At 47.6% G+C, this 27,698-nt stretch overlaps 2 protein-coding genes across 3 annotated transcripts; one reads left to right on the top strand and one right to left on the bottom strand.

Moving 5' to 3' along the window:
- Positions 1-1,071: 1,071 nt before the first annotated feature.
- On the top strand, positions 1,072-23,880 carry PHKG2 (phosphorylase kinase catalytic subunit gamma 2). The gene is made up of 10 exons (XM_058286052.2): positions 1,072-1,169; positions 1,495-1,607; positions 19,294-19,469; positions 19,736-19,790; positions 20,755-20,820; positions 20,898-21,061; positions 22,688-22,778; positions 22,869-23,022; positions 23,094-23,219; positions 23,317-23,880. Exons 2-10 carry the CDS (start codon positions 1,513-1,515, stop codon positions 23,608-23,610), a joined length of 1,221 nt encoding a protein of 406 aa, XP_058142035.1. The 5' UTR covers positions 1,072-1,169; positions 1,495-1,512; the 3' UTR covers positions 23,611-23,880.
- On the bottom strand, positions 19,660-27,657 carry CFAP119 (cilia and flagella associated protein 119). 2 transcript variants are annotated; one of them, XM_004479389.5, is made up of 9 exons: positions 27,347-27,657; positions 26,996-27,027; positions 26,347-26,412; positions 25,989-26,158; positions 25,417-25,487; positions 25,061-25,177; positions 24,905-24,965; positions 24,749-24,835; positions 19,660-24,176 (listed from the first exon to the last, which is right to left on the bottom strand). In XM_004479389.5, the coding sequence occupies exons 1-9, from the start codon at positions 27,545-27,547 to the stop codon at positions 23,998-24,000; spliced, it is 984 nt and encodes a 327-aa protein (XP_004479446.1). In that variant the 5' UTR covers positions 27,548-27,657; the 3' UTR covers positions 19,660-23,997. The 2 variants fall into 2 exon arrangements, with proteins under 2 accessions (XP_004479446.1, XP_004479447.1); XM_004479390.5 differs by lacking the exon at positions 24,749-24,835 and having other exon boundaries at positions 23,932-24,176.
- Positions 27,658-27,698: the final 41 nt, after the last annotated feature.

Here is a 27,698-nt window from a genome sequence, read left to right as displayed (position 1 = left end):
CTTCTTTAGGAGGCATAGGGAACCCAACCAGGGACCTCCCCATGTGGTAGGTGGGAGCTCAGTCCCGAGCCACATCCGCTTCCCTCTTTGCAATTCTTTTGTCTTTAGATTCATAGTATAAGGTCAAAGTACTCTGGTAAAAAGTTACTTGGATTTGTTTTTTCTCTCCTTGTATTTTTGTGATCCCAAAGTGACATTTCTAAGATAGCTGTTTGAAGATTAGTGAATTCATTCTATGCTTTTCTCACTGAAACTGAAACATAACACCCACAAGGATAGGAACTTTAAAAAAATTTTTTTTATTACTGTTAGTCTAGGGCCTAATGCTTAGACCTCAGGTCAACAAATATTTGTTGAATGCGTAATTTAATGCCACGACTGAGCTGTACACTGAGAAGGCTTATCTCGTAAATCGCTTTCTGGGAAACTCACAACCTCATAAGCTTTTAACCAAAAGTGATTCACTCCAAGGCTTTTGGGAGGGAGTGGTGGAAGCTTGGGAAGGTGTGTTACCCCAGATGGTGAGCGTGCTAGGGTCGTGGAGGTATTCAAGTGGAGCCTTAGCGGCTCAGGACCAGGAGGCCTCTTCTGGCTGAGGCGCCGTGGCAAGTCCAAGCCCTCACCACGTGGCTGGCCGTGTTCAGGGTTGGAGTCTGCTCCTGGAGGTCGGGACTTTGGGTAGGTCTGCCTCAGTATGGTCGAATTCAGACAGGGACCCTGGGAGGTAATCGTGGCGAGATGCTGCCTGAATCTGGAACCAGGCGGCGCAGCGAGTCCCTGCATTCGGGGTGCCCAGGGATCTCGCTTCCCGCGACCCCTAACTTCCGGGTCCGTTTTGGAGCTTTCAACCATATTTGACAACAAGCCCCGCCCTCCGCCCCACTATTATTTGATACTGTGCGCTGATTGGCCGACTCTGAAGCCCCGCCCCAGCGCCGCTGTCTTGGGTAACTTCGAGCTCCAACGCCTGCTCCAGCCCCGGGACTCTCAGCTTCCTATTGGACTACCAGTTACCCCAGTCTTCGGGCGGCGCTAGCCATTGGCGGAAGAAAGGGGGCGGGGCCTGAGGTCGTTGCCGGCGCCGCGGGAGGGTAAGGCCAAGGACTAGAGGCGAACCCCGCGACACAGCAACCTCGCAGCGACCCCGGTTTCTTTCCCCGCCCCCGCGGGTGAGCCTGCGCGAGACCCCGGCCCTCCTCCTTGCCCCCGCCCAAGTGCGCCTGCGCGGCAACAGCTGCCCTGGTGCCCCTTCCCCTTCTTCCTCGGCATCTTCTCCCTTCCCCTCCCCCGCCCCTTCCCCTACCCTGTCATCCCTCCCGACCCCTAGGCCCTTCTGGGGGTTCTACCCAGTCCTGAACCCCCCCCGCCCCAGCCCCATCCCCAAGGACCCTGGCGCCCCAGCCGCAAGGGCTGCGCCTCCGGGAGCCGCGATGTGCGTCCTCTCAGAGCCTGTGGGCCTCCTTGCCCTCACTGCCCTCCGTTTCCTTCACACAGGCCCCCACCTCCTTCAGAATGACGCTGGATGTGGGGCCGGAGGATGAGCTGCCCGACTGGGCTGCTGCCAAGGAGTTTTACCAGAAGTACGACCCTAAGGATGTCATTGGCAGGTGAGGCCGGGGCCGGGGAAACAGAGGTCCAAGGACCTCGAGTCCTGGCTAGCACGCGTAGTTCCATCTGGGGGCCGAATGGTTCCAAAGGGAAGGGTCAGTGGATCCCATTCGGAGACTAAACTCTTTTTCTGGGTCAACCTCTATTTTTTTTTTCTCACAAATCCATTAATTCATTCGTTCATTCATTCATTCATTCATTCATTCATTCAAGCATTCAAGAAACATGTCAGCCACAAAGCTAAACCAGGGGAGGGTGGAAAGACCTTGTCTTTGGCCCGGAGGCCTATGGCTGGAAGAGGCACACGAACAGCCAGAAGGTATCAGGTTGTATCAGGGGTCTTTATGAAGTGCTGTGGGATCCCAGAGAACCAGGTAATTAATGCTGAGGATTGGCTTCCCAGGAGGGTGGCCTGGTCTGGAAAGGGGAGGAGGATTTCAGCATGCAGAGAACAGAAGGAAGGTGTGTAGAGCCTCGCATGCCAGATCGGTTTATTCATCAAAGGTTTCCTAAGCACCTACTTTGTGCTGGGTGCACTGTATTAGACACTGGGGATTCAAGATCCACAAGTGACTGTCCTTTTGGGGTTTCTGTTTCAGTGGTAGAGATGGACAGTAAACACAAAAACAAGGGAAAGATAGGGAGGCTTGGGAAGCTTCTCTGAGGTTAGTTTGAGCTGAGACCTCATGAGAATAAATACGCCAATCATGAATTGTAGCAGGATAGGAGGAAATTGTTGAAGAGAGGAACAGGGGTCAGATTATGTAGGATCTTCGGCCATGATAAGGAATTAAATTTTGCTTTTAACGTTTATTTTGATTTTGTGTGACCTATGTATCTTTAAAAAAATAAAAACATTTATTTTGAAATACATTCAAACTTAAGATCAGTTAACAAAAATAATACAAACCCTATATAGAGAACTCCAGTATACCTATATTCTCTAAGAAACCCAGATCCACCAGTTTCACTTTTTGCCACATTTGCCATTTCATTTTATCCATCCATCTCTCTTAAGTCGATATTCTGTACACTTGAGTGTAGGTTTTACACATCATGTTTCCTGAACACTTCTTGAATGTGTACATTGCTTAAGAACAAGGATATTCACTTATATACCCACCTTAGGTGCAGTTATAAAGTTCAAGCATTTAAGTTGAAATAAAGTTGATAGTCTATATTCAAGTTTTAAAAATATGTCCCTTTGAGCCTTTTCTCCTCCCTTGCTAGATCCCATCCAGGATCATGTATTGCCTTTTGTTATCATTGTCTCTCTCTCTCTTTTTTTTAAGATTTATTTTATTTATTTATTTCCCCTTCCCCTCCCCCCTCCCCCATTGTCTGCTCTCATGTCCATTCGCTGTGTGTTCTTCTGTGTCTGCTTGTGTTCTTGGCGGCACTGGGAATCTGTGTCTCTTTTTGTTGCATCATCTTGCTGCGTCAGCTCTGCGTGTGTGCGGCGCCACTCCTGGGTGGACTGCACTTTTTTTCACACGGGGTGGCTCTTCTTGCAGGGCACACTCTTTGCGCCTGGGGCTCCCATACAGGGGACACCCCTGAGTGGCATGGCATTCCTTGAGTGTGGCAGCACTGTATGTGTGCCAGCTCATGACATGGGCCAGGAGGCCCTGGGTTCGAACTCTGGACCTCCTATATGGTAGGCGGACACTCTATCAGTTGAGCCACATCTGCTTCCCTGCCATTGTCTCAGTTGATGTTTTTTTTTGGGGGGGGGGATATATATATGCAATGTAAACTTTCCCATCTCAACCATTCCTAAGCATACCATTCTGTGGGATTAATCACATTTGCTCTGTTGGATGCCCTCATCACCATCCATTACTAAAACTCTCCCATCTCCCCAAACAGAAACCCTATATTCATTATGTATTAACTTGCCATTCTCCCTGACCTGGCAACCCATACTCCAATTTCTGTCTTTATGAGCTTGCATATTCTCCAATATTTTCTTTGTGGTTACCATGGGGCTTAAATAAAACTTCCTAAATCTATAACAGACTTATTTACTTTGATGCCAGCTTAACTTAAGTGGTATTAACAAACTATGTTCCTATACTTTCCATCCCCCACATGTATGTACTTCTTGTAACAAATTACATGTTTATACATTATATACAAACCATTGATTTATCATTACATTTTATACATTTGCTTTTTAGATCCTATAGAGAGTAGAAAGTGGAGTTACAAACCAAAACTCCAAAAGTACTGGCATTTATGTTTACCCATGTTGTTAACCTCACTGGAGATATTTATTTCTTCATACACCTTTGATCTATTGTCTATTGTCCTTTTCTTTTGACCTGCAGAACTCTCTCTTGCATCTCCTATAGGCCTGAGTCAGTGGTGACAAACTCCCTCAGCTTTTGTTTATCTGGGAATGTCTTACACCTCATTTTTTATTTTTTATTTTTTAAATTCTTTTTACATTTATTCCCCTGCCCTTGTGGCTTGCTTGTTGTCTGCTTTCTGTGTCTGTTCACTGCATGCTCTTCTGTTTTTTTTTTACTTGTCTCATTGTTGCATCACCTTGCTGAGTTGACTCTCCACAGTGCTTGCAGACCAGCAGCACTCCATGGCGCCCAGGCTGACGGCTCTCCACAGCATGTGGGTGAGCCTGCCTTCACAAGGAGGCCCCAGGATGCAAACGCAGGGCCTCCCATATGGACGGGAGCCCAACTGATTTAGCCATAGCTGCTTCCCCCTTACGCCTCATTTTTGAAAGTCACTTTTAGCAGATTTAGAATTCTTGGGTGGGAATTTTTTGTTTTCAGCACTTTATGTCTTCCTCCCTGGTTTTTTTAGAAATTGGCATTTAATCGTACTTTGGCTCCCTTGTCCGTGACACATTGCTTCTCTCTTACAGCTTTCAGAATTCTTTATCTTTGACATTCACTAGTCTGGGTATAATATCCTGTTTGGAGTTCATTAAGCACACTGAATTTGTATATTCATGACTTCTGTTAAATTTAGGAAGCTTTCAGCCATTATTTCCTTGAGTATTCTCTCTGTCCTTTTCTATTTCTTTTCTTTCTGGGATTCCCACAATGAGTATATAGGTGTGCTTGATTGTGTCCCACAGGTTCCTCAAGCTTTTTTCACTTTTCTTCATTCTTCTTTCTACTTCTCAAACTCTGAATGATTTCATTTGTCTTATCTTCAAGTTCACTAATTTTTTGTCTGCCAGTTCCAATCTGCTAGTGACCCCCTGTAGGGAATTTAAAATTTCTGTTATTGTGGTCTTTTTTTTTCAATTAAAAAATTTTTTAAAGATACTTAGATTATATAAATGTTACATAAAAAATATAGGGGATTCCCACATGTCCCGCTGCCCACATCTCCTACACTAGCTCACATTAACAACATCCCTCTTTAGTGTGGTACATTCATTGCAATTGATGAACACATTTTGGAGCATTGCCACTAAGCATGGATTATAGTTTACATTATAGTTTACACTGTGGTCTTCAAATCTGTTTGGTTCCTTTTCATAATTTCCATCTCTCAATTGATATACTCTTTATGTTCATCTCTCATTTTCCTGATTTCCTTTAGTTAATTGAATCTGTTTTCTTTTAGCTCTTTGAGCATATTTAGGACTTTTCTTTCTTTCTTTTTTTTTTTAAGGTACCAGGGGCTGGGGATTGATCCTTGGGACCTTGTATGTGGGAAGCCAGTTCTCAACCACTGAGCCACATTGGCTTCCCTGAGTTGTTTTTTTTGTTTGTTTTGCTTGTTGTTTGTTTTTTCAGGAGGCACGAGGAACCGAACCTGGGACCTCCCATGTGGAAGTGCTCAAGCACTCGAGCCACATCTGCTCCCTTTAAGACTATTTTTAAAAAATCTTTTTCTAGTATATCCCAGGTCTGATCCTCCTTGATGGTTTCTAATGCTTTTACCTTCTCCTTTGCCTGGACCATCACTTCCTCTCTCTTTGTATGTTTTATAACCATTGGTTGAAACCTGGACATTTTGATATTTTAATGTATTATCCTTGAAATTTAGACTCTGAGCTTGTATCCATCTAACGATTTGACTGAGTTTTCCTTGAATGCCAGAAGCTAAAAAAGAAAACAAGAAAACACTTTTCCCAGAAGCCATTTCCTTCAGGGCTTAACCATACTCTGGGTTGTAGGAGACTAGCCTCAGGCCAAAGCATAGGAAACTCCCTGAGCCTTTCTGAGCTTGCATCTTGCCTGGAGCATGTGCATATGGCCCTGGAAATCCCCCCATTTACTTGTTTCCAAATGTCACCTCTCCCTAGGAAACAATTTCCTCACAGTCCTAGGCAATGCCCTGTTAGGTCCTACAGCCAGCAGTCCCTTGCCCTAGGCAGCACAACTTGGCTGCTCTCCCAAAGCGTTCTGTAGGAGAGTTCTGTGAATTCCCTTCTACATACAGTGCAAGTTCTGGACCTGCAAGTCTCTCAGGCTACCACCAGACAGATTGGGCCAGGCATATGTATTCCCAGCATGTGCACGAGGGCTACTTGGCTCCCTTTGGAACTGGGACCAGTATCTCACACTGGGCACGGCCCAGCTCTGCATCAAGCTGGTGAGGGTGGGGGAGGACCAGCCAAGATGCTAGGAGCTTTACCATCTTTTTGTTTTTTTACATTCCACAAGTCTTTCATTTATTTATTTATTTATTTATTTATTTATTTATTTATTTATTTATTTTTAAAGATTTATTTTTCATTTATTTAATTCCCCTCCCCTCCCCCAGTTGTCTGTTTTCTGTGTCTTTTTGCTGCGTCTTGTTTCTTTGTCCGCTTCTGTTGTCGTCAGCCGCATGGGAAGTGTGGGCGGCGCCATTCCTCGGCAGGCTGCTCCCTCCTTCGCGCTGGGCGGCTCTCCTTATGGGTGCACTCCTTGCGCGTGGGGCTCCCCTACGCGGGGGACACCCCTGTGTAGCACAGCACTCCTTGCGCGCATCAGCACTGCGCATGGGCCAGCTCCACACGGGTCAAGGAGGCCCGGGGCTTGAACCGCCGACCTCCCATGTGGTAGACCGACGCCCTAACCACTGGGCCAAAGTCGGTTTCCCCATTTATTTATTTTTACACCTCCTATGCCATTATTAATAGGAAATAGGTTCCAGTAGCTCAGGCTCCTTTCCGTTGGTTCTCACAAAGCGTGCTTCTCTGAGTGGAGCAGGCTGGCACTTTATTTAAACCTGGGTACCTTTCTCTTCGGCTTCCTTCATTTTCTGATCATTTTCTTTCATATATTTTGGAAGTTGTCTCGGCTCTAAGAATACTTAATCTGCTCAATACATATATTATTTCTCTTAGTAAGAATCTTGCTCTTTACCTGCTTGTTTACCACTATACCAACAGCATGTTGGTAACACAGTGGACTCTTCCAGTTTTGCCACAGTAACATTGGTGGGGCATTCCTTTTTGAACAGTCCCATTGCCTTGATATTTACAATATCATCTTTCTTGTAGATTTGCATATATGTGGCCAAAGGAACAACTCCATCTTTTCTAAAAGGCCTAGAAAACATATATTGGGTGTCTCTCCTCTTTCCCTTTGGGTTTGCCATTTTGGTGAATTACTGCAAGATGGTGGTTCTGGCCGAAAGGGAGCTCCTACTGTTTTTTATTTGTTTTTGTTTGTTTTTTAAAAAGATTTATTTATTTATTCATTTCTCTCCCCTTCCCCCCCCACCCAGTTATCTGTTCTCTGTGTCTATTCGCTGCGTTGTCTTCTTTGTCCGCTTCTGTTGTTGTCAGCGGCACGGGAATCTGTGTCTCTTTTTGTTGCATCATCTTGTTGTGTCAGTTCTCCGTGTGTGCGGCACCATTCCTGGGCAGGCTGCACTTTCTTTTGCGCTGGGTGGCTCTCCTTACGGGGCGCACTCCTTTGACGTGGGGCTACCCTATGCGGGGGACACCCCTGCATGGCAGGGCACTCCTTGCATGCATCAGCACTGAGCATGGGCCAGCTCCACACGGGTCAAGGAGGCCCGGGGTGTGAACCGCATACCTCCCATGTGATAGATGGATGCCCTAACCACTGGGCCAAGTCTGCTGCATGTTTTGTTTTGAGTTACCAGGAGCCAGGGATTGAACCCAGGACCTCTTATATATGAAGCCGGCACTCAACCACTGAGCCACATTGGTTTCCCTGAGATGTTTTTTTTTTTTGCTTGTTGTTTGTTTTTTCAGGAGGCACTGGGAACTGAACCCAGGACCTTGCATGTGGGTGGCGGGAGCTCAACTGCTTGAGCCTACTGTTTTTAAGAAGACTTTTTCTTGATTTGGCACTTCCCCTGTTTATGCAGTCCTTTAACTGTTTTCTGTTTTCTAGAGCTGCAAGAAAGATGTTTCTGCCAATTCTTATTAGTTTTTCAAAGCTTCTGGGAGGGGATAGAGACATGAAGCTCTCACTCTGCTGTCTTGATCCCATACCTAAAAGTTTTGCTAAGAATTTAAATTTTATTCTAGTGAAATGGGATGGTTTCAAACAAAGGTAGTAACTTGATCTGATTTATATCTGTATGATTTGGGGGCAAGGAGGTTAACCTTTCTGTGCCTCAGGTTCTCTATTGTAAAATGAGAATAGAAAGAGAGCTTACCTGGTAGGTTGCTGTGAGGTGGGAATGAGTTAATATGATATGCTAAGACAGTTCCTGGCACAGGGTCAGCACGCAAAGATTTTTCTCACTCTTGTGTACAGAATGGATAGGGGAGGGCCAAGAATGGAAGCATAGAGGCTGGTTAGGAAGCTGCTATTAATTCAGGCAAGAGGTGGTGATAGATTAGCCTAAAGAGGTGGTGGTGGAGATGAAGCTAAGTGGATAGATAGAGGTTATGTTTTGGAAGAACATTAATAATAACTTGCTGAAGGACTGTATGTGGAGCCTCGGGACAAGAGGAGAAAACAAGGGTGACTTCTAGATTTTGAGTTTGAGAGCTCATAGATGGTGGTACCATTTACTGAAATGAAGATGGAGGCAGGGTCAGATTAGGGGATGAGGGGAGCAAATTAAGAGTTCCATTTTGGAAATAATATGTTTGAGATTTCCAAGTGGCACAGTCATGTGGCTATTTATATATATTTATATAATATATATATATTATATATATATGTATATGTATATATATATGTATATGTATGTATATGAGTTTGGACCTGAAGGGAGAGACCTGGGCAAGAGCTATACACATTTGGGAGGCATTGCATGAAGATAGTAGCTAGGGTGAGAACATAGATAAAAGAAGGGAAAGAGGTCTAGGATCAGTCCCTGGATGACATCACCACTTAGGAAGCAATTAAAAAAGGTGGAGCCAGCAAGGGAGACTGAGGAGATGCTGTCTGTTAGTTAGAAGGAAAGGAAAACAAGGAGAAGAATGTACCTCTGGTAGGTGAATATGTTCTGCTGTGTCAGATGCTCCTGAGGCCAGGAAGAAAAATTGGTGTGTGACCATTAGATGTGCCCAGATTCCTTTTAGATATTGTTTGGAGATGTCAGTAAGGCAGTTGGAATCAGGAATTCTGGAGAGAAATCAAGGCTTGAGAAAGTATAGGGGGAGTCATTTGGTAGTAGATATTTAAAGTTCCTGGGACTGGATGGAGGTCCCCAGGGGAGAGGATTGTGGGGAAAAGAGAAGATAGCCCGTTCCAAGCCCTGAGATGTTGCTAGGTTCCAGGACTTGGTAAGGGATGATGCACCATAACTAGTGTGACAGTTTGAAGTTTTATTGTGAGTCCCAAAAAGTAAAAGATTATGTTTTTGAACTAAGCCATTCCTGTGGGTGTGGGACCTTTTGATTGGACTTTGTCAGTGAGGTGTGAGCCAGCTTGGGTCTCTGCCCTCTTGCTGGTTGTGATATAAACAGAGACACACAGAGAAAGGAGGCTGCCAATTTGATCCTGCTATGTGAGGAAGGATTCAAGAATCGCTAGCAACCTAGGCTTAAGCATAAAGACCCCAAGAGGCTGAGCTAACAGAGTAGCTCAAGGCTGAGATGATGAGCCCTGCCATATGCCTGTTAGTTCAGAACTGAACTTGGGAAGAAAGCAGAGCAGCCGAGACTGAGAGAGGAGGCCTGGAAAGAGACAAGCCCAGTGCTTAAATGCCCAAAACTGAGCTCCAGGAGACAGTAGATTATGGAGGGGAAAGCAGGGGCCTCAGCAGGTACTGGCGGCTACCCTCACCACATGGCAGAACCTCCAGAATCACCAGTAGCTGACTTTGGTGAGAAATCATCTCTGCTATTGCCTTGATTTGGATATTTCATGGCCTTGGAACTATAAGCTTTTACCCCTAATAAATTTCCCATTTTAAAAACCAACTGATTTCTGGTACTTTGCATTGGCAGCCCTATGGCAAACTAAGATAACTGAAAAGAGCCTTAGGGTAAAACTCCACTCCCAAGGGAAGCAAAATTATCAGTTTTGCAGAGGCAGATGAGAGGGCAGGGTAAGTATCCCCTCGTTCCAAGGTTACTGTGGTAGCATCATCCCCTGTCTTTTTCCCCCTCTTGTTTTTCCTGAACATGCTCACTAAATTAATGTCTCCATAGTACCAGTTTTAGGAAGCTAATTCTTGAAGCACTTTAGGGAATGGTTTGCAGAGACAGACATGGCGGTAGGGAGATCAGTGAGGTGGCTCTTGTTGTCCAGTTGAGAGATATAAGGGACTGTGGTAGCAGAGGGGCTGGGGCAGTGGAGGGAAAAGATGTGGGATGGAATGGACTGGTTGGATGTAGTGGATTGTACAAGAGAAGGAGAAGCCAAGACTGGCATCAAGGCTTTGAACTTGGGGGACTGATTGGATGACTATCCATTAATTGAGATCAGGGCTATGGAGAAAACAGCTTGTTTCAGGGAAGGATAAGGTAGGTGTCAGTGGCCATGATGAATATAAGTTGTCACTAGGACTCAGACATGTAGGCTTGGCACTTCAGGGAAACATCTGGATTGAAGCCAGGGGGATGGCCAGGATTACAGAGGGAGAGTGTCTGTAGCCTGAGGACAGGGCAAATGATGGGATCTTGGGGAATCTGACAGCACTGGGATATAGCTATGGAAGAAATTTGGACTTATGGTCTGCAAACCTGAGTTTGAGTCCTGGCCTTCCCACGTGGATAATTATGATGCATAGTAGAGAGGCTTGATTACTTGGGGGACAGCCTTTCCTTTCCTTTCCTTTCCTTTTCCTTTCCTTTTCCTTTCCCTTGTACATGGGAAGCAGGTGCTTGACCACTGAGCTACATCCACTCCCTCTTTTTAAAAACATTTATTAATTTTTAATTGTAGTAAAATATACACAACATAAAAAACATTTTAACTGTTTTAATGGACAATTCTTTGACATTAACTGCATTGGCAATACTGTGTAGCTTTCGCCACTAATTCCAGACTCTCTTCATCATCTGAAACCAAAACTCATACTTATTTAGCAATAACTCCCCATTCCTCCCACTGGTGTTTTAGTTTCCTAGGCTACTCAAAGCAAATGGCATGAAATGGATCAGCTTAAACAATGGGAATTATTGACTCATGGTTTGAGCCTGGGAAAAAGGCCAAATCAAGGAGTCATCAAGGTGATGTTTTCTCTCCAGACTGTGCCTGGCAAGCCTTGGTTCCTCTGTCACATGGCAGGGCAAATGGCAGTGTCTGTTGGTCTCTCCTCTCTTCTGGGTTCTTTGATTTCAGCTTCTTGCCCCTGGGGCTTTCTTTCTCTTTGTCTGAATTTCATTCTTTATAAAGGACTCTAGTAATAGGATTAAGATTCATCCTGATTAAGGTGGGACACACCTTAACTGAAGTAACCTCATCAAAAGTTCTTACTTACAATGGGCTTACACCCACAGGAATGGATTAAATTTAAGAACATGTTTTTCTGAGGTACACTTAAGCTACAAACCACCACAGCTGGTACTAACTTTTCTGCTTTCTGTCTTTATGAATGTGCTTATTCTAAATATTTCACTTAAAAGAAATCATAAACTATTTGTCCTTTTGTGTTTGGCTGTTTCACTCAACCTGATGTCTTCAAAGTTCATATTGTACCATGTACCAGCACTACACTTCTTTTTACAACTGAATAATATTCCATTATATGTGCATACCACATTTTGTTTATCCATTCATCTATTGTGGACATTTGGGTTGGTTCCATTTTTTTAGCTATTGTGAATAATGCTGCAATAAACATTGGGGTAAAAATATCAGTCCAAGTCTCTGCTTTCTATCCTTTTTGGTATATAGTACCTGACAGTGGAATTGCTGGATCATATGATAATTCTAAATTTACCTTTTTGAGGAGTTAACTTTCTGTTGGGCATCTTTGCCAACATGTGTTATTTTCAGTTTTCTTAATAGCCAAACAAGTGAATGTGAAATGGTATCTGATTTTAGTTTTAATTTGCATTTCTCTAATGTCTTATGATATTGAGCATGTTTCTTTATGCTTATTGGCCATTTGAATATCTTCTTGGGAGAAATGTCTCCACATCCTTGGCCAGTTTTTTTAACTGGGTTGTTTATCTTGTTGTTGAAGTATAGTTCTTTATATATTCTGGATGTTAAATCCTTATCAGATTTGTGGTTTCCAAATGTTTTCTCCCATTCTGTAGGTTATCTTTTCACTTAGGAAAAAAAAAAAGATTTATTTATTTATTTCTCTCCCCTTCCCCCCTCACCCCGGTTGTCTGTTCTCTGTGTCTATTTGCTGCATCGTCTTTGTCCGCTTCTGTTGTCAGTGGCACAGGAATCTGTGTTTCCTTTTGTTGCATCATCTTGTTTTGTCAGCTCTCCGTGTGTGCGGCACCATTCGTGGGCAGGCTGCACTTTCTTTCGCACTGGGTGGCTCTCCTTATGGGGTGCACTCCTTGCACATGGGGCTCCCCTATTCGGGGAACACCCCTTCATGGCACGGCACTCCTTGCGTGCATCAGCACTGTGCATGGGCCAGCTCCATACAGGTCAAAGAGGCCCAGGGTTTGAACCGCGGACCTCCCATGTGGTAGACGGACGCCCTAACCACTGGGCCAAGTCCGCTTCCCATCACTTTCTTGATAATATCCTGTGATGCACAAAAGTTTTTAATTTTGATGAAGTCTACTTTATCAGTTTTTTCTTTTCTTACTTGTGCTTTTGGTAAAATCTAAAAATCCATTGCCTACTACCGAGTCCTGAAGATATTTCCCTATGTTTCCTTGCAAGAGTTTTATTGTATTAGCTCATTGATCCATTTTGAATTAATTTTCATGTATGGTGAGAGGTGGGAGTCCACATTCATTCTTTTGCATGTGAATTTCCAGTTGTCCTAGTGCCATTTATTGAAGAGTTTGCTCTTCCTTCATTGAATGGACTTGGCACCCTTGTCAAAAATCAATTGTCCATTGATGTGTGGACTTATTTCTGACTCTCAATTCTATTCCATTACTCTATATGTCTGTCCTTATGCAGTACCATTCTGGTTTGTTTTTTTAACAAATCAATTTTATTGGTACATATTAATAAGCATACAGTTCATCCCAAGTGTACAATCAGTGGTATTTGGTATAACCACATAGTTGTGCATTCATCACTTCTATCATTATTAGAGCATTTTCATTATTTCAGTAATAATAAACAGAAACAGACAAGTAAATTCTTCACCTTTCCCATTCTGTTTTTTTTTTTTTAAGATTTATTTCTCTCCCCTTCCCCCCCCACCCAAGTTGTCTGTTCTCTGTGTTCATTTGCCGCGTGTTCTTCTTTTTGTCCGCTTCTGTTACTGTCAGCAGCATGGGAATCTGTGTTTCTTTTTGTTGTTGCTGGATCATCTTGCTGCGTCAGCTCTCCGTGTGTGCAGCGCCATTCTTGGGCGGGCTGCACTTTCTTTTGCACTGGGCGGCTCTCCTTAAGTGGCCCACTCCTTGCGTGTGGGGCTCCCCTACACAGGGGGCACCCTTGCATGGCAGGGCACTCCTTGCTTGCATCAGCACTGCACATGGGCCAGCTCCAAATGGGTCAAGGATGCCCAGGGTTTGAACTGCGGACCTCTCATGTGGTAGACGGACGCCCTATCCACTGGGCCAATTCCGCTTCCCCCCATTCTGTTTTATGTTTGTTTTTTTAAAAAAAGATTTATTTATTTATTTCTTCCCAACCCCTTTGTTGTCTGCTTTCTGTGTCCACTCACTGTGCATTCTTCTGTGTCTGCTTGTTTTCTCTTTAGGCGGAACTGGGAACTCATTGTGGGACCTTCTGGAGTGGGAGAGAGGTGCTCAATCTCTTATGCCACCTCAGCTTCCTGGTCTGCTGCGTCTCTTATTGTTTCTCTTCAGTGTCTCTTTTTGTTGAGTCATCTTGCTGCCCCAGCTGTCTGCTTGGGCCAGCCTGCCGTGCAGGCCAGCATTCTGCATGGGCCAGCTCATCACACAGGCCATCTCACCTTCACCAGGAGGGCCTGGGAATCAAACCCTGGACTTTCCATATTGTAGATGGGAGCCCAGTCTCTTGAGGCACATTTACTTCCCTCACACATTGTTTTGTTTTGTTTTTTTAAAAGATTTATTTATTTTCCCCCTACCCGTCCTCCCGCCCTGTTGTTTTTGCTATTGTCTTCTCTTCTCATTTTCTCTCCTCTAGGATTCACTGGGATTTGATCCTGGAGACCTCTGATGGGGAGAGAGGTTCCCTGTCAATTGCACCACCTCAGTTCCTGGTTTCTGGTGCGTGTCACCTTGACTCTCCCCTTGTCTCTCTTTTTGATGCATCCTCATCTTGTTCTGTGACTCCATTGCGTGGAGCACTGGCTAACCATGTGGGCACTCGTGCAGGCAGTGGCACACCACGCAGGCAATCTCACAGGCACTGGCTTGCCATGCGGGCACGCTTTCTCTTCTTCTTTTTACCAGGGGGTCCAGGGATCGAAGCCAGCTCTTCCCATATGGTAGGTGGAAACTCTATTGCTTGAGCCACATCCGCATCCCACCATTCTCTTTTAATTACTATAGCTTTGTGGTAATTTTTTTTTTAAGATTATTTTTTATTTTTATTTTTTATTTATTTCTCTCCCCTCTCCCCACCCCCAGTTGTCTGCTCTCTGTGTCCATTCTCTGTATGTTCCTCTGTGACCGCTTCTATCCTTATCAGCGGTACTGGGAATCTGTGTTTCTTTTTTTGTTGCATCATCTTGTTGTTGTGTCAGCTCTCCGTGTGTGCGGCGCCATTCTTGGGCAGGCTTTCTTTTGCACTGGGTGGCTCTCCTTACAGTGCGCAGTCCTTGTGCGTGGGGCTCCCCTACACAGGGGACACCCCTGCGTGGCAGGGCACTCCTTGCGCACATCAGCGCTGTGCATCGGCCAGTTCCACACGGGTCAAGGAGGACTGGGGTTTGAACTGCAGATGTCCCATGTGGTAGACCGACGCCCTATCCGCTGGGCCAAGTCCGCTTCCCTATAGTAAATTTTGAAATCAGGAAATGTGAGTCTTCCAACTTCATTCATCTCTTTGAAGATTATTTAGGTTGTTTGGAGCTCCTTACAATTCTATGTGAATTTGAGAATCAGCTTTTTCATTTCTGCAAAAGGGATGCTGGAATTTTGATTGGAATCACATCGAATTTGTAGATTGCTTTAGGCAATATTTACTTTTTTAAAAAAGATTTATTTATTTATTTATTTCTCTCCCCTTCCCACCCTCCCCCCAGTTGTCTGCTCTCTGTGTCCATTCTGTGTGTTCCTCTGTGACTGCTTCTATCCTTATCAGTGGCACCGGGAATCTCTGTTTCTTTTTTTGTTGCTTCATCTTGTTGTGTCAGCTCTCTGTGTGTGTGGCTCCATTCTTGGGAAGGCTGCACTTTCTTTCGCACTGGGCAGCCCTTCTTACAGGGCGCACTCCTTGCATGTGGGGCTCCCCTATGCAGGGGACACCCCTGCGTGGCATGGCACTCCTTGCGCGCATCAGGCCTGCACATGGGCCACCTCCACATGGGTCAAGGAGGCCCAGGGTTTGAACCACAGACCTCCCATGTGGTAGGCAGATGCCCTATCCATTGGGCCAAGTCCGCATCCCAATATTGACATCTTGACAATATTAAGTCTTCCAATCCATGAACACAGGATGCATTTCCATTTAGAGTTTCTTTAATTTCTTTCAGCAAGTTTTATAGTTTCCCGTGTGCAAATTTTTCAACTCCTTAATTTATTCCTAGGTATTGCATTCTTTTAGATGCTATTGTAAATGGAATTGTTTTTCTTGATTTCCTTTTCAGAGTGTTTGTTACTGATGTATAGGAACCTAACTGACTTTTGTGTTTTTATCTTGTATCCTGCAACTTTGCTGAATTCATTTATTAGTTTCAGTAGCTTTCTTGTGGATTTTTTGGGATTTTCAATATATAGGATTGTGCCATCTGTGAACAGGGATAATTTTGTTGGTTTTCTCCATTAATTTTTCTTTCTGCTCCTCACATTGGGTAATTTCAATTGTCTTATCTTCAAGTTCACTGTTCTTTTCTTCTGCCTGTTCAAATCTACTGTTGATTCTGTGTAATAAGTTTTTCATTTCAGTTACTGTACTTAGCAGCTCTAAAATTTCTGTTTGGTTCCATTTCATATTTTTATAATTTCTATGTCTTTATTTTTCTCAGACAATATTTTCCTAATTTCCTTTAGTTTGTTGTAATTGGGTTCTTTACCCCATTAAATATATTTTATGGTAGTTGATTTAAAGCCTTTGACTATAGTTACAATTTATGAGCTCCCTCTGGGATGGTTTCTGGAAAAATATTTTTTTCCTATAAATGGTCCATATGTTCCTGCTTCTTTGTGTTTTGTAATTTTTTTGTTGGGAACTGAGCATTCCAAATATTATGTTATTATAACTCTAAATCTAGTTTTCTCACTCCTCTGGGTTTGCTAGGTTTGCTGTTGAGGGCTGGAGCTGTCAGTTTTTTAATTTTCCCAACTTCTTTTGCTCCCAAATGGGAAATGGAAAGTGAAAAGAGGAATGAAAAAAAAACCAGCAAAAATGTAACCTCTTTACAACTTCTCTGCTGCTTTTGCCTGCGGAGTTTGGGAGGATGTTGGAAAATGGTCACTCTCAGAGTCGGCCCCCCAGCAATTTGAAGTAGCTGATCAAAAGCAGTGATCAGCCATCAGACCGCCCACTCCAGGATTTGGGGAGCTAAATCCTTAAAGCCTAGCCTGGCCCCAGCGAGCAGCACCAGAGCCTGGGCTGCAGTTCTTACTGCTGCTGCTGCTGCATGGAGGGTAAAACTCACTGATATTTACTGCAGTTTTCCAGCTCTTCCCTGGATGTTGCAGTGTTCCATTAGAACCCAGAGTTCCAAAACAGGTGATCTGAGGTAGCTCCTGACAGTTCAGTAGTTGTTTTGGTGAAGGGATTGATTTCTGAACCTTCCCACCTTGCCATCTTCCCACAGTTCTCTTGCTCCCTTTCCTGAGCTCTGTGAGGAATGGCTAATGGATGAGACCAAATGGGTCTGGGACTAGGTGCTCCCCCACAGTAGGGGGTAGTACAGGCCTTTTGGGAGGGAGAGAGCACCAGATTGCAGAGCTGAGGGCCTATGATTAGAGGCATGAGAGCTTAACATGACTCCATTCCAACTATTACAAACCAAGTATCCTCACCTCAGAGACACATGCTTCAGTGGCCTGATGATGAGCCCCAGCTCATCCTGTCCACAGACACCTTGGAAGAGTTTAAGGAAATGAATAAAGACACGTGGAAGAAACTGCAGGAGAAGTGTGCCAACCCCCTCTCCCCATAACCCCATTCCACAGAGGCCTATGGAAGCACAAGGTCTGAGCTTGGTCCTCATTTCTTCTACGCCCCTAAGTGTGGAGTTTTGTATGCTACCATTCTAAATAAAACCATTCCGATCCCTCCTGAAAAGGAAAAAACAAAAACAAAAATATGACAAGCATAAAAAGTATAAAAAGAAGAAAAAAAAAAAACCAATACGATGGGAGTGTTCCCTTTCTGCTTAAAAATGAACAAAGAATTGTTGAGGGAAGCAGATTTGGCTAAACAGATAAAGTGTCCACCTACCACATGGGAGGTCCAAGGTTCAAACCCAGGGCCTCCTGACCCGTGTGATGAGCTGGCCCACGTGCAGTGCTGATGTACACAAGGAGTGCTGTGTCACGCAGGGGTGTCCCCCATGTAGGGGGGAAGGAGTGTGCCTCGTAAGGAGAGCCGCCCAGTGCAAAAAAAGTGCAGCCTGCCCAGGAGTGGAACCGCACACACGGAGAGCTGATGCAGCAAGATGATGCAACAAAATGAGACACAGATTCTGGGTGCCGCTGACAAGAATACAAGTGGGCACAGAAGAACACAATGAATGGACACAGAGGAGACAACTGGTGGAGTGGGGGATGGGGAGAGAAATAAACAAAGTAATAAAATCTTTAAAAAAAAAAAAAAAGAATTATTGAGGAAGTTAGCACAGTTATTTTGGGCCTTAAGGAGGGATTCTTACCTGGATGGCTCCAGGGGGTCTTTGAACCCCTTGAACTGGTAAAAATGTTGTATGTATGTGGTAGTAGGCTCCAGCCTTCATTGGATTCTCAAATCAATTCAGTAAAAGGTGAGTAATAATTAGACCAAATGCCCTTAGTGATTGGGCAGGAAATTAAAACTGTGAGGTAGCCGAGAATAAGATGGTAGAAAGTGTTGGGCATTGTGGCAGCTGGAGGGTTCCCATCCTGCCTGCTATGTGAATTCAGATTTGGAAAGAATGTTGAGCTGGCCAAAACGAAGCACACGCCTATGCCATGTCTGGCTTGAGGGTCAAAATTTTACACCCCCTGATTTTACTGGAGAAGTAGGGACAGGCATTCCAGGTAGAGGGCGTGCCTTAGGACAAGGAGCCCAGAAGCGCATAGCAGTGAGGCTCTGGGAGGGGCAACAGGGGACCAGCCTCAGAAATAGGGTTCCAGGCCAGATCCTAGAGGGATCTGACACAGCCTGGGGTATTTGTAAGGTCATATGGTGCTGGTGACAGAGGCAGAACAAGGCAGGACTGCCTTGTCTAGGAATTCCTCTTTGCCATGCCCAGTTGGCTTTCCTCTCTCTCCGTGAAGAGCTCCTTTCAGCAGCCCTTCCAGGTGGTGATGACCACATTTCAGAGCTGATGGAGCTGCATCCTGAGACTTATGTCAGTGACTGACTTGCAGGTTATTTAGTGGCAAAGTTAGGGCCAAAATCATGTTCCCTATTTTCAAGTTTAGTCTGCCAGTCAGTGGCTTGCTATTTATTGGGAGGCTCCTATATGTGAGGAGGGGAATTCTGGAATTTGACGGGGGATCAGGGCAATGTGATTAAAATTTGGAGGGAGGCTTAGAGTATTTCCTCCCATCCTCTTATGAGGGTACAGGGCAGGGGCAGGTTCTGGGGCTCATGGCAGGAAGGTCTTATCCAAACTTTGAGGGAAGGAGTGGAAGAGCTGGGCTTGGAAGTCAGGTCCTCTGCCTGCTCTTCTTGTGAGCTTTGCATTGCACCTTGATAGGCCTCTAGGTTCTTGAAGTGGCTGTGAAGCTACCATGGGCCAGGGTGAAGTGCTGGGGTAGTTGCCCTGTGGTCCAGATAGGTCTCGGGAGTCCAGTGCAGTGGGCGTGAGATGTTGGGCCTCGGCTGTGAGTGGAAACGGGGTTCAGGAGATGCTGACTTGTGCCATTGTCTGGTCTGGCAGAGGAGTGAGCTCTGTGGTCCGCCGTTGTGTTCATCGAGCAACTGGCAATGAGTTTGCGGTGAAGATCATGGAGGTGACAGCTGAGCGGCTGAGTCCTGAGCAGCTGGAGGAGGTGCGGGAAGCCACGCGGCGAGAGACGCACATCCTGCGCCAGGTCGCCGGCCACCCCCACATCAGTGAGGCTGCATTCCCTGCTCCTGTTAGCTGACTGCCCTGCTGCCTGCTGCCCCCACCCATGGCCCACTCCCCCATGCTCCATGCCTCTACTCCCCTCCTGGCTCTGCTCCACCTCAGAGCGTGGCAGCCTTTGGGTCCCTCCTGCCTCCTTCGGTTCTCCTTCCTTCCCAGCAACAGACCTCTGCTGCCTCAGGGTGGAAGAGCCCCTTTAATATACATCCACTCCTTTCCATCTGTCTCTCTGCCTTTCTGCCTCTTTCCCCAGTCACTCTCATCGATTCCTACGAGTCTTCTAGCTTCATGTTCCTGGTGTTTGACCTGTGAGTATCTCCCTGCTCTGGGCTGAGAGCCTCCTCCCCACCCCCAGGCAGGGCCCCAGCCTTCCCACACTGGGCTGGAGACCACCCTGCCCACACCTTCCTCTGCTCCAGCTAGCACCCTCTCCATCCCCATGGCCTGCCTGCCCACCCGTGGTTCTGGCCTCTCTTCCCCAGGTGCCATGATCGAGGCAAGTTTTGCAAAAGCAGCAGTGACAGCTTCCCATGGCTAGGAGGTTGGCAGGAAAGAAAAAGTTGTGAGCTGACTGCTCATGACGTAGAGCCCCACCCTGCTACCCTCCCATTTAACACTGGTGTCTGTCTCTCCCCTGAGGTTTCGAGTTCAATTCCTGGTGTCTCCTTGGGAAAAAAAAAGGCGATTTGAATACTAGAGAGTTCGGCAGGGCCTTTGGGAAAAATTCGGTCATCCATATATATTTACAGAAATGACCCTTTGCAAGTCAGAGGGATGTGGGGAGCGTCTGTAACACCGCCATGGAACTTTGAAAAACAGCGATCCTCCCCAGTAGCACCAATGTGTTATTTCAAGAATTGATCTAGGGTTGCAATTATAGCCTCCGTTTTTCAAGACATAAGATGAAATAAGCAAAATTTCAAAATCCTCATGAACTTTTTTCCCCACTATAAATTGTGAAATTTTGGTCCATGTTGACTTTGAGGCAGTTCTTTATAGATAACAAGGACTTCCTATAAATTATGGTCATGAGAAGGCACTCTTGCGAAAATAGCCCTCTGATGGCACAATACAGATATTTCCACTGCCAAGCCACTGGGTCAAACTGCCCCTGGTATCTGATTCTTTCTTGGAGTGCTGTCTTGAGACCTTTTGGGCTGCCTGCCGAGTAGTCTGTCTCTAGTGGTCTCCTCCATGGAACTTCTGTGGGCACTGGCTGGTTCTCACCCCACTGTGGGTGCATCCACCTCCCATGCCCCTCCTGTGCCTTAGGATGCGGAAGGGAGAGCTCTTTGACTATCTCACGGAGAAAGTGGCCCTCTCAGAAAAGGAAACCAGGTAATGACCACCCCCGGGGTGGGCAGGGAGTGGGGAGGGGCAGGGAAAAGCAGAGGTGGAATGTGCGCCTCCCCCAGGTCCATCATGAGGTCTCTGCTGGAAGCAGTGAGCTTTCTCCACGCCAACAACATTGTGCACCGAGACCTGAAGCCTGAGAACATTCTCCTAGATGACAATATGCAGATCCGACTTTCAGATTTTGGGTTCTCCTGCCACTTGGAACCTGGCGAGAGGCTACGAGGTGAGGGGCCTTGGGAAGGAAGGAGACCTAGGCTGAGGTTGGCTGGGAGGGAGTACTGAGTCCAGGTGTCAAGGGAAGGGAGAAGGCAGCAAGCACTTGCCACGCACCCTCTGGGTGCAAAGCCTGTGGGCCTTGTAGCGGAGGCTTCCTGACCTGGGGAGGATGGAGATGTGGGAGCAGTGGTGCATAGTGGGCTGAGGGCCAGGGCAGAAGGAGGCCGAGAGAAGAGAGCACCTGCTCAGCCTGAGGATGGGGCTCCTGGGCCTGTCCCAGGAGAAAGGGGACATCCGGGGTCAGCAGTGTGTTAAGAGCCTGGAGGCGAAAGAACTGCTGAGCCTCTTAAGAGTGCTGTGGCCAGGCAGCCTCTTTCTGTGCCGATACATTTGTCATGGCAGAAGGTGTCTGGAGCAAATGGAAGACTTCAGAGTTCACCTATGGGGCTCCTCAGTCTTTAATAAGCTATGACTTCTCCCTCACTGGTTTTGCACTGGGCTTCTGGTTAGCTAACATGTCCTGGTGCTTATGTGAACTAGGCTCTGCAGTAAGTCATCCCCTGCCCTTTCTCTAGCTTGTCATATCAACCCAATGAGATAGTGTGTCTCCATTTTATAGATGGGTGGTCTATCTTAACCTGCAGATTTAGATAAATCTTGAGGGTGCTATGTATTCCCTTTGGGCTTTCATGCTTACTTTTGCCCCTTCTGGAATACTTTTAACCCTTCCCTGTTCCATCCTTCCCCTAGTAATTCAGGTTGCACTTTAAACCTCCAGGTTAGGTAGGGTCGCTTTTTCTTTTGTTATTTCTCCTTCTGGGACACTTGTTTTACTCTTGTTCTCATTTGCTTTCTGGTAGATAGTAAGCTTGGCAGGCCCATGTCTGTTGAATTCATTGTGCCGAGTATGGTGCTTGGTATGTGAACACTTGGTATTGGAATGCATTTCCCAGGAGACTTGCTTCCCAATTCAGGCCCGTTAAGATCTGAAAGTGTGCCTTGGAACACAGTTTGTGAATTGTGGGTCTGGCAGGAGTGATGCCTGGAAGTGGTAAAAGAAACTAAAAATATGGGCTCGGACAAGTCACTGGGGGGGGGGGTGGGGGCTCTGTCCTGCAGGAGTCTGGACTTGAAACAGATGCCATGATGGGGAGCGAGGGAAAGATTTTAAACAGGGCTTCCCCATATGTTCTCTAGGAATTCCCACTTGTTCCCCTTGGGCTGAATGGTGGTTCCACTAACCAAAGTCGAGATTATAGGACAAGGAATAGGTTTGGGCAGAAAGGAGTGTGGAAAAGATGTTTTGTTTTTCACGTGTTATGTATGTAAAAACATGGTGTCAGACATGGTGCAAGGACTGGGGTAGGGCTTTGTAGGTTGGCTTGGCTGGAGGAGGATCTTGAAATCCAATCCACAACTCAGGTTTTCCAATGAAGGCCACCAGGAGCCTTGGTGGATGTTTGAGTTGTTCAGCAGTGAGTGGGCATAGGACTGAGAGACTCTGTAGAGGGCAGGCTGGGACAGAATAGGGGAGACATGTGGCCTGGGCAGAGCTGAGAGGGGGCCAGCAGGGATCTGTCAGGGGCCCAGGAAGGGGCTGGCGGCACCCTTAACCTCAGCCTTCTCTCCCCAGAGTTGTGTGGGACCCCGGGGTATCTAGCGCCAGAGATTCTTAGATGCTCCATGGATGAAACCCACCCAGGCTACGGCAAAGAAGTTGACCTGTGAGTTTCTGCCTGCCCCTCACCACATGTGTATGGTTCCTCATCATATTTGCCCCCTCCCCAGCCCTGCCTGACTTGGTCTCTTCCCAGCTGGGCCTGTGGGGTGATCTTGTTCACACTCCTGGCTGGCTCGCCACCTTTCTGGCACCGGCGCCAGATCCTGATGCTACGTATGATCATGGAAGGCCAGTACCAGTTTAGTTCACCTGAGTGGGATGACCGTTCAAGTACCGTCAAAGACCTGGTGAGCTGGGGCCATAAGAGGGCATGTGGGGAGAACAAGAGCTGCCCCTCATGGCCTGGGGTTCTCCCTAGATCTCAAGGCTGTTGCAGGTGGATCCCGAGGTGCGCCTGACGGCTGAGCAAGCCCTACAGCACCCCTTCTTTGAGCGTTGTGAAGGCAGCCAACCCTGGAACCTCACCCCGCGCCAGCGGTTCCGGGTAAGCCTGAGCATGTCAGGGCCGGGCCGGTCCCCCTGCCTTTGGTACTTCTTCTGTGGTGGACACTCCACTGGAACTCACACTGCCCCCTCCCCAGGTGGCAGTGTGGACAGTACTGGCTGCTGGACGAGTGGCATTAAGCTCCCACCGAGTTCGGCCCCTGACTAAGAGCTCCCTATTGAGGGACCCTTATGCACTGCGGCCAGTACGGCGCCTCATCGACAGCTGTGCCTTCCGGCTCTATGGGCACTGGGTGAAGAAGGGTGAGCAGCAGAACCGGGCAGCCCTCTTCCAGCACCGACCCCCTGGGCATTTTCCTATTACAGTCCCCGAAGAGGAGGGAGACTCAGCTGCTGTCACTGAGGATGAGGCCATGCTGGTGCTGGGTTAGAACCTCAGCCCTCGGGAATTCCAGAAAGCAGACTCTCCAGGAGGAGGATTTTTAATCAGTCTAGCCCCCTGGGCTCTGGCCTCAGGCCCCCGTCTGGCCGGGCCCACCACTGATCATGGTACTATCACAAAAGACCAGCCCTGGACACCCACCTGCCCTGGCCGGGGCTTTGAGAGCAGAGCTGGAATGGAAGGGAGCCAGCGGAATGTCACACCCAGCCTTGCCAGTGCTGCCTGTGCTGCCCACGAAATAAAATCTCCACGCCAGGGAGAGCAGGTGCCCTGTGTCTGGTGTCTAGCTGGGGCAGGGAAGCCCAGAAGGTTTTCAGGAGGGGGGCAGGGGTGGGGCCACTGTGGCCCAGGCCTTTATTGGGGAAAATGCTGGAGATCACTTGGTTTTGTTCTTGGCTTTCCCAGGGGGCAGCTGGAAGGGCTGTTCCAGGGAGGCAAGCTTGCTGCTGAGCCGCTCCTCGCTGGCCTTGAGCTGCTCCTCCACCAGCTGTCGGAGCTGCCCCAGCTCCTTGTTCAGCTGGGTCTTGACAAACGCTTGGAGGACAGACATGTGGCCTGCAGAGGCAGGGACGATTGGGCAGGTGAGGAGAGATGCTGTCTGGGGCTGAGGTTGTGGCCCCTCACTGGGCAAACCACCCCCACAGGGCTTTAAATCATGCAATGTCAGCTAGCCCTTCTGCCAGAGGAGGGCAGAGCAGCTGTGCCGGCCTTGCTGGCTTCAGATTCTTGCTGTGCCTTAGTAGCTATGCAATGTTAGGTTATTTAACCTTTCTGTGACTCAGTTTCCTTGTGTGTAAAATATGGATAGTAATAACACCTACCACCTACGGCTGGGTGAGTATTATAAACAAGTTAACGTATAAAGAGCTTCAATCAGGGCCTCCCTGGTGCTGAGTACTTGCCCTATATGTGCTAGCTGATGTTGTCATTGCTTTTATAATCATCCTCTTCTGGAGCTTTAGCTCCATGCAGAGCAGCTATGTGTCTGTCTGTCATGTTGGCTTTCTGCATAAGGAATCATTTGCAAAGAGGGTACCATGATTCAAAACAAAGTCCTGATGTGGTCACACCCATCATTTTACACCTGTCTGGAGTCATAGGGGACCCTGACTCCTCCAGGTTCTCACCTGACTCCTGCCCTGGCTGGCTCACTGTCTCTGGTTGCTGCTCGTGTGGGGTGACTGTCTGTTCCTCTGCCTCCTCGCCTTCTTTCTCTGAAGCCAGAAGCAGGAAGAGGCCTCAGCCCCATCCCAGCCCCAGCCCTCTTTTTTCCCCCATCTTACCCTCTGGCCAGAGCTTGGGTGTCTGCAGCCCCAAGTAGGTCAAAGATAGATCCAGCCGCACCTGGGAGAAGAGAGGAAGCGGGATGCTGAAAGGAGGGCATCTGCTCTGACAGAAGGGGGTCGTGCAGAGTGCCTCTTGTAGCCCACGCCCAGTACCTGGGGAGTGAAGACATATTTGTAGAGCTTGAAGTGGCGGAAGTAGGTGTTGACCACATAGTCTGCCACGGCCAGCAGCTGTTCTTCCTTGAAAAGGTCAATGCTGAAGGGGGGCCGCTGTGGGGATGACTGGGAATTAGGGCACCCACCCACTTGAGGCCTCCCTTTCCCCATCACCACTTCCTGAAGCCCTGGTCTTTCCTCCAAGACTTGGCAGTCTAGGAGCAGGCTAGAAGTGGGCTCAAGTCCACTGGGATCTTTGAGGAAGAAGAGGAAGGGCGATGAGGGTGAGAGAGAACTGAGGTCAGGTGGGATGATGCCTGGGGGAATGAAGGTCCTGTTCCGGGAGAACTGACCCTGACTCCATGGCAAAAAAGAACACTGGTGAAGTAGCGGTAACATTCCTCCACGTTGCCCAGGGGAGTTGCTGGGAGGGAAAGCAAGATTTGACAGTGAGTCCCCTTCCTGACATTCATTTCACTCACTTGTACATACTGAGCATGACTTGAGGTGGACAGATCTAGGTTCAAGTCTGGGCTTGTTTTGTTAATCTCCTCAACAGATATCTAGTACCCACTATGCTGTTCTCAGTACTGAGCAAGACAAGTCTAGCCCCTGGACAAGAGTCATGTACAATAAATCAAGAGTTCCAAATCATGCTAACTGTTCTGAAGAAAATCCAGTCAGGGAATAAAGGGGAAATAAGGGCTCTTTCATTGAGCACTACACACATACTCATATTCTCATTTTATAGGCAAGGAAAACTGAGGACTTCAAAGGTTAAGTAACTTGCATGTGCTAACACCACTAGCTAAAGAGAACAGAGAATCTAGCTGGCAATCTCTCCACTTCCTATTTCACCCATGGTCTCTTGTGCCAACCCAGCCCCTTTATCCCTTTATCCCTGTGGTGCAAACCCTCCACTCACCAACACAGGCTTTGTGGAGATCTTGGAGCAGGGCACAGGCTGCTGATGTCTGCTCCAGCGAGAAGCCCTGCTGGCGGCAGAAGATCAGTGCATGGGCAAAGAGGTCCAGGGTGATGGCCTCCCGTAGGCTCTGCTCGGGACAGCTCAGCCCCAAGAGTTCAGCCAGTACCCTTGAGAGGGAGGGAGGGAGTAAGTGATGAGGGTGTGTGGAAGAACGCAAGCCTAGCCTCCTGCACCACTCCACCTTCACCACCCTGTACACCACATGCTTTGGGACCAGCCATTTTTCAAGCCTTCCCACCCCACTCTCTCAACCTTCCTCAAGAACTCTGCTTCCCCTCCCTGCTCAGCCCCATACTTTTTCATCTCCTCAGTGTTGGCTGTCTTCTCCAGCAGGTGCATGGAATGGATGTCCAGGTACTTCCTGTCATAAGAAAACGGGAGAGAAAGTGTTGGCTGTTTCATGTTAGTCTTGTGAAAGGGCAATGATGGCTAGAGCATCTGGCTGGGAATTGGAAACCAGAGTCCAATGCTTAGCTCTTCCACTAACTTGCTGTGTAATCTTAGGCAAGTCACTTCCCTCTGTGGCCTCAATTTCTTTATCTGTCAATGAGGATATGGCCTACATGAACTCTTCTGATCCTCTCCATTTATAAAGGCTAGGGTTAGGAAACCTGTGTTCTCTCTACTCTGCCACTACCTTGCTGTGTGACCTTGAGCAAGTCCCCCCTTGTGGCGCTTCAGTGTCCCCATTTGTACACCACCTTACAGCAATGATAATATTCTATTGTGTCACTACTGAGGTCCCTTTATCCCACACTCCCTCTGTGGACTGGGGAGGCAAGAGCACCGGCTTTCCTAGTCACCTGGGGTAATTGCATCTCAGGGCCTTAGTTTCCATCTGTAAAATGGGGATGCCCTGGCTCCTCAACAGGATTATTGGGGAGGCACTAAAGGAATAACACAAGTGTGCTGTGTAACTTGTTCCCATGGTTCTTCATACTCACCACATGCAGATTCGGGGCTGGGGCAGCGGCGGCTGCGGAGAGAGCAGATTGGGGAGAGGCAGAGCTATGTTGTTGCCCCTCGCCCCCTAGCTCCTGGCCTATCGCCGCTCTCCAGCGGGCGGGAGGACCTGCGGAACTTGCTTTCTGATCTCAGGGACCCCGTAGGAACCACGCGGGCGGGGTGGGGCTTCAGCAGGACCTAATTACTATTCAGGGACGTGGGAACAACAGTCCCACACGCCCTGCCTCGTTTCACCGAGATAGCCCGGGGACGGCTGGAACGTTAGGAAACCTTCCTGCCCGGAAGCCCATTTACAAACTCAGGAGCCGACCACGCTGCCCCGCTCTCACCGGGAACAAGTTGGCCGCAGGATCTTCATCCGCTGCCACGGACGCCGTCCCCGACTCGGTCCGCGCCTCCGTCCCCTCCCTCGCGGGCGATCCACCCGCTGAGTTCAAATCCTTCTCTGGTTCCCGCCGCAGTTGGGAAGGCAGTTCAAGCTCCGATGGCATTCTCGGTCCCAGCCTTTGGGTGGACTTCTGGCGGATCATCTCGTCGCTCCTCCGTACTGTGGGTCACCGCAACCTCTGTCCCGCCGAAGTTCTGGGACAGCCAATTCTCAGGCAGCGACTGTCAGGGCCTGGCTCTCTAGTGACGCTTCAGCCAATCTACGCATGCGGTGAGGCTCGGTGCAGCCAATCC

The sequence above is a fragment of the Dasypus novemcinctus genome, chromosome 23 (genome assembly GCF_030445035.2).
Source record: "Dasypus novemcinctus isolate mDasNov1 chromosome 23, mDasNov1.1.hap2, whole genome shotgun sequence".
In the NCBI taxonomy this organism is placed as follows: domain Eukaryota; kingdom Metazoa; phylum Chordata; class Mammalia; order Cingulata; family Dasypodidae; genus Dasypus; species Dasypus novemcinctus.
Note: the sequence above shows the minus strand (reverse complement) of the source record. Positions and strands in the feature narration are given on the sequence as shown.

Excerpts from the sequence above, each read along its gene's own strand:
- PHKG2 (XM_058286052.2), top strand. The coding sequence starts at position 1,513 with ATGACGCTGGATGTGGGGCCGGAGGATGAGCTGCCCGACTGGGCTGCT. Across the intron at positions 19,470-19,735 it reads CGCCGGCCACCCCCACATCA|TCACTCTCATCGATTCCTAC; the intron begins GTGAGGCTGCAT and ends CTCTTTCCCCAG. Across the intron at positions 20,821-20,897 it reads CTCTCAGAAAAGGAAACCAG|GTCCATCATGAGGTCTCTGC; the intron begins GTAATGACCACC and ends CGCCTCCCCCAG.
- CFAP119 (XM_004479389.5), bottom strand. The coding sequence starts at position 27,547 with ATGATCCGCCAGAAGTCCACCCAAAGGCTGGGACCGAGAATGCCATCG. Across the intron at positions 25,488-25,988 it reads TCTCCACAAAGCCTGTGTTG|CAACTCCCCTGGGCAACGTG; the intron begins GTGAGTGGAGGG and ends TTTCCCTCCCAG. Across the intron at positions 24,836-24,904 it reads ACCCAAGCTCTGGCCAGAGG|AGAAAGAAGGCGAGGAGGCA; the intron begins GTAAGATGGGGG and ends TTCTGGCTTCAG.